Source organism: Medicago truncatula, chromosome 4, assembly GCF_003473485.1.
Source record: "Medicago truncatula cultivar Jemalong A17 chromosome 4, MtrunA17r5.0-ANR, whole genome shotgun sequence".
NCBI lineage: Eukaryota > Viridiplantae > Streptophyta > Magnoliopsida > Fabales > Fabaceae > Medicago > Medicago truncatula.
Window position 1 is genome coordinate 7956998 of NC_053045.1, and position 5934 is coordinate 7962931.

Consider the following 5934-nt stretch of genomic DNA (forward strand, 5'->3'; position numbering starts at 1 on the left):
AATATATTAACCAAAGCTTAGTATCTCAAGCACAAGGAGTGTCAGAGAAGAACTAAGGCAGATGAAATATTTGTTACATCAAGTTAACAATGAAAGAAAGCGATATAGCCATAATGCAGGCACACTTAAAATATAGAAGCTGAAATAAATTAAGTGATAACTTCCAAATGTAAAAGGAGATTAAGCCATCACATATGATAATTAAAAGGGATTTCACATGATTATTGATGATTTTTATAGCATATGTGTACTCTATGGCCGAGTTCCAAGAATGATAGATATACTCTATGTCCGTCACAAGTGAAGAGGCTGGTTTTATATACACGAGACTTGATTAATTCAAATTTTAAATGTTTGATATAGTGGTAAAAAAGTGGGTTTTGAACTTGAAGGTTTCATGTTCGAGCTCCACTAATATCCTTAGAGGAAGATAAATATGAATACATTTTAAGTCTCTTTAAGATACAAGTTCTTCCATATTCCTTGAAGTGAAGTACCATTCCATCCTTTTAAATCTACCTTAACAAAAAGATGGCTCAACTAATTCATCCATGACACTCAAACTTTATAAATTCTTAATCAAAAGAGACCAATGTAGACCATAAGGTACTGTATCATTCATTAAACAAACTTTACATTAAAATCACATGATAATTAAACTTCAAAATATTTATTGCCAATTACTAACAAACATAGACTGGTCAGCAGCTAGTACTGATCTCTCTGTCTTAGCACAGTACTTAAAATAGTCTCTAGCAGTGAGCATAAAAAACAGAAAGCTTACCGGTTAAGAAACACACCACCTTCTCAAAACCCTAGAAAGCAAAAAATAATAATAAAATAATGTTATGGATGTAGAAGAAGAGAGAGTGAACAAGCAACACAATTTTTTTTATATAAATACTCAAAACACCCCTCCTTTACTTTTGCTTCTCATTTCTACCACTCAAACCTTCATAGTTCATAACCTCTTGTTAATTTTTTTTCTTTGCTTTCTCTCTTCTATCTTCAACTCATCATCAACACAAACACATAGACACTCTTTTCTCTTTCTATCTTGTTGATGTGATTCTCTTCACTATTATCTCATAAAGAAAAAAAAACTTCAACGAGAGGAAACATGGTTTTTACTTCAATACCAGCAGCTTATCTTGATGCAGCCAACTGGCAGCAACAGGTAAATATAATTAGAAAGGGTTTCAATTTAATTTGGTTCTTGCTTTTGTTTCTTTGTCCAAAAGGCAAAATAATTCAAAAGATAAAAAGGAAAAACAATATTCTTGATACTTTTATTTATACCTCTTCATGAATATACCAAATATTTGATTTCTTAAATTCTTATTACTTTTCTTCCTTTATGCTCAATTCATATATTCTTTTTTCTAATTTTCTTCCTTTTTGTCTATGTTGTTTGTTATTGCAGCAACAGAACCATCATCAACAACCAGGAAACGGCGGCTCCGTCTCTCAACAACTGCTTCAGACTCAGACACCACCGCCACAACAGTCACAGTCTCAACCTCATGGAGGAGGATCCACTGGCTCAATTAGGCCAGGATCGATGTCCGATAGGGCAAGGATGGCAAACATGCCTATGCCGGAGACAGCACTGAAATGTCCACGTTGTGAATCAACCAACACAAAATTTTGCTACTTCAACAACTACAGTCTCTCTCAGCCCAGACACTTCTGCAAGACTTGCAGAAGGTACTGGACAAGAGGTGGCGCTCTAAGAAATGTCCCAGTCGGTGGAGGCTTCCGGAGAAACAAAAGATCAAGCAAAAGTAGCAACAATGGAAACTCAACAAAGTCTCCGGCAAGCTCTGACCGCCAAACGGGGAGTGCTAGTTCAACAAACTCAATAACCTCCAATAACAATATCCACTCTTCCGCCGATATATTAGGCCTTACACCTCAAATGTCATCATTGAGGTTCATGACACCTTTACATCATAACTTCAGTAACCCTAATGATTTCGTCGGAGGAGGAGATTTAGGGTTAAACTATGGTTTTAGTTACATGGGAGGAGTAGGTGATTTGGGAAGTGCTTTAGGAGGTAATTCAATTTTATCATCAAGTGGTTTGGAGCAATGGAGGATGCCAATGTCAATGACTCATCAACAGCATCAATTTCCTTTTTTGGCTAATTTGGAGGGTACAAATAGTAATTTGTACCCTTTTGAAGGAAATGTTCAAAATCATGAAATGATAACTAGTGGTGGATATGTGAGGCCAAAAGTGATTTCAACTTCTGGAATTATGACTCAACTTGCTTCTGTGAAAATGGAAGATAGTATTAATAGGGGCTTTTTGGGAATTAACACAAGCAACAATAACAGTAATCAAGGAAGTGAACAATTTTGGAATAGTGCTGTTGTTACTGGTAATTCTGCAGCTAATTGGACTGATCATGTTTCTGGTTTTAGTTCTTCTTCTAATACTACTAGTAACCAAATGTAGAATTTTATAGTATTTTGTGTGAAGTGAAGTGAAGCTTATGGTTTTGGTTAGTGGCTTCAATTTCAGTAACTTAAAGAGATAAATTTCCATTCAAAATAGATGAATTGGTCAAGGGCTTTGAGGAGTTGAGTTTAGATCAACTGAAAACCCTAGGGATGTTAGATTTTATTTTTGTTCTTTTAATATGTCTTTCTTTCATTTTAATATGTTACTTCTAAGTTTTAATATAGGGTTTAGGTTTCTTTATATGAGAAGGTTGAATATATATATAGTAACATTGTGAGTTCAAAGGAATGGATATTATCAATATTTTGGGTTCAATGTTTGATTTAACTTGCTGGCATATTTCACACTTTGAATTGGAGAGATATGATCATAAATTCACTTTTTTTTTTATATGTACAATTATATTGTAAGTAAGTGATTTCAGTACAGCTTCCTTAACTATAGTTCTAATCAAAGTTTTAAATTATTATATGCAACTAATTGTGACTGCAATATAAAGATTTTAAAAGTCTCTGAATTTTATCACAATATCAAGATTCACGGCATAAATAACTACAATTTAGTATGAAACAAGATCTTGTATTAATCACACTTGAAATAGAGTTTAATTTGTAGTCAAAGTAGGCTTTGATTATGAGTTATACAGGAATTTCTGTTTGAGAAAAGAGTAAAGTTATCATAGAAAAAAGCTTTAGTTACGGTTGTCTTTCTATCACTGTATAAATTGTTGATCTAGACAGAATTTAAATAGTGTTTTCTTCTATTTTTTATATATAATTTTTTTTGCTTTTTATTAAGTTTCTTTTTTGGGCATATGCCTTTTGTTAAGTTAAACCAATAGATGTAGGACCTAATACTTGATGTTTATACAACTATACCCTTTTAATATTCAACTCTAAAAATGTTTTCTTTTTATTGTTAAGATCGCATGTTGAATGAAACAGACGACGAAGCTTGATGTTCTATAGATAAAAATTGTATTTGATCGTAAGAAAAAATATGAAAAAAAAATGGATTTTTCTTTGATAGGGTAAGGTTATGGATTCTCTCATCTCTATCCTTCAACGTTCATAAAAGAGAGGCAATTGGTGGAAAGTGTTGTTGTGATTAATGAGGTGGTTGATTTGGTAAAGAAGATTGGTAGTTAAACACTTATTTATCAATCAATTTGGAGAGATAGAGGTAATAACGTTCGTGATCAGTCTAAAGAGGGAGATGCAAGAATACTCAGATCAGTTTGGAGAGGCGGAAGCAAGAACATTCAAGATCAACTTGAAGAGGTGGAGATAAGAATACTCAAAATCATTCTGAGAGGCATAGTGGATGCAAGGGTTTGAAAATTGAGGTGGACTTTTTTATTAGTAGGACTAGTCGAAGATAACCAACAATGTCTCCTAGCTATCTCGTAAGAGATAGAGAAACGAGAGATATTATTACACATAACTATACATCGACCCAATAAGATTGGGTCGTGCATAGTCCACTTAAAAAGGTTGTGATTGTCATGTTTGTTACAAATTGATGAAAAACAAGGACATTTCTGTTGGGGAAAGTAAAAATATTCAAGGACAATATCTTTAGTTCCAAAATTCATGACGTTGTGTTGAATAATGGATAAAAGCAAATTATTGTGATGTGGAATCTTGCGCAGTAAAACTTCATTAGAGGTATCTTCACTAAAAATCTGTAGTAGTTCGAGAAATTCTGCTTTATGCATGAATTCCGTTTCAAATTATTAGAAGAAAAAAAAAGTTTAGCTAACTGGTGCCCTCAAGGCAATGGTTAACGATTCCACAAATAAAAAATGTGTCTTGGAAATATAAGATGTTACTTTTGAACAAGTCATGATTACACAACTTTTTCGTAAAAACTTGTTTATTTTGAATGCTTAACCAATACCATCAGGGCATTGGTTAGCATTCTCCAAAAAAAAAAAAAGACTCAATTTTTCCCCCTTAATTATTAAAAAAAAAAAGACCAACTTTTATCTTATTGAATGACTAGCGAAAAGACGGGCCCTCACGTGCCCGTCTTTCCGCTATTTTTATTACGCTAACGTTTGTAAATTATGAACGGTATTTTTTTTATAAAATTTTAATCTTGATTAAAGGTAAAAATATAAATATTTTTTACTTTCAAATTATAACAAATCAAATTAATCATGATTATCTATTTCAATGAAACAAACAATTTAACAAAAAAATCTAAATTCTTATTTTTTTTAATAACATTAACAACAATCTTTATTATAGAAAAAGTTGTTGTTTAAGGGTATAATTGGGATAATGAAAAAATAAGTATAGATATACTCATCTAGTTTGTTACACTTTTTAAATGATAAAGAAAAACAGTTGACATTTGTGTTTGTTACACTATTATTTTAATATTAAAATTTATTCTTATCTATTTGTTAGATGTGTTATTTAGATTGAAAATTGAGGGCATTTTTGGAAAGAAAAATCCAACACGAAAGAGCTGAAAGGGGTTGTTTTCTTTATACATCGCTGAAAGTGATTGTTTTCTTTATATATAGTATAGAAGTATAGATGTAATTTAAAAATAAAAATAAAAACATATTGTCCAACAAAAAAAAATATCTTTCGTTTATTCTTATTAAATTAATTGAAATTGCATTCAATTTATTTTCTTCACAACCAATAACCAATAACCAATAAAAATTGATTTACATGTTCTGAAACATATTTTAAGATGAACACCAAAAACTATACTCCAAATTATTATGTTTTAGTTTTCTTAATAAATCTAAAATGACGTTTTTTGTTTATAATTTGGGACGGATGGAGGAGATACCTATATATATATATATATATATATATATATATATATATATATATATATATATATATATATATATATATATATATATATATATATAAAAGTTCCCGTCCATATTTTTTTTTTTATTTCAATTGCAAAATAAATTTTATTTGATAGAATAAGAGTACAATTAGTACTTGACTTACCAAACATGGAAAAGTATATGTGATGCTCCGACACAACAAAACACAAAACTAGCTCCTAAAAAAGAAGACAATGAAGATGGTGTGAAAACCGTTCATAATACATACAAGGTCCTACTTTATTTCAATTTTGTGAATTTTGTAACTTGTCCAACTCGCATTTTTTCAAAGCTCCAAATACTAGCTTTACCTTTTTAACGATGAGAGACATGGTAGATGCAGCGTCTGTTGTGATAGAATTGGAAACAAACACATACTTAGTACAAGCAAAAATAAGCTGGGTTCACAGAATTCTTGTTCAGTTGTGAAATTGGATTATATTTTTTGTTTTGTTTTTTTATTCACTAAAAAAACACAAGTGAAATTGGATAAGACATCTTCACTCAAAATTTTAAAGTGCTAATTTGTATTAACATACTCACGAGTCATCATCGTTTATATATTCCTCAACATTTGTTTTTCTATTTATATATCAGACTCTTGCTT

General features: G+C 30.9%; 1 protein-coding gene across 1 annotated transcript; it reads left to right on the plus strand.

Annotated features, from left to right (window-relative positions):
- The first annotated feature begins 916 nt into the window (after nucleotides 1-916).
- On the plus strand, nucleotides 917-2794 carry LOC11419272 (dof zinc finger protein DOF2.4). Its single transcript, XM_003604923.4, has 2 exons — nucleotides 917-1177; nucleotides 1424-2794. The coding sequence occupies exons 1-2, from the start codon at nucleotides 1121-1123 to the stop codon at nucleotides 2459-2461; spliced, it is 1095 nt and encodes a 364-aa protein (XP_003604971.2). The 5' UTR covers nucleotides 917-1120; the 3' UTR covers nucleotides 2462-2794.
- Nucleotides 2795-5934: the final 3140 nt, after the last annotated feature.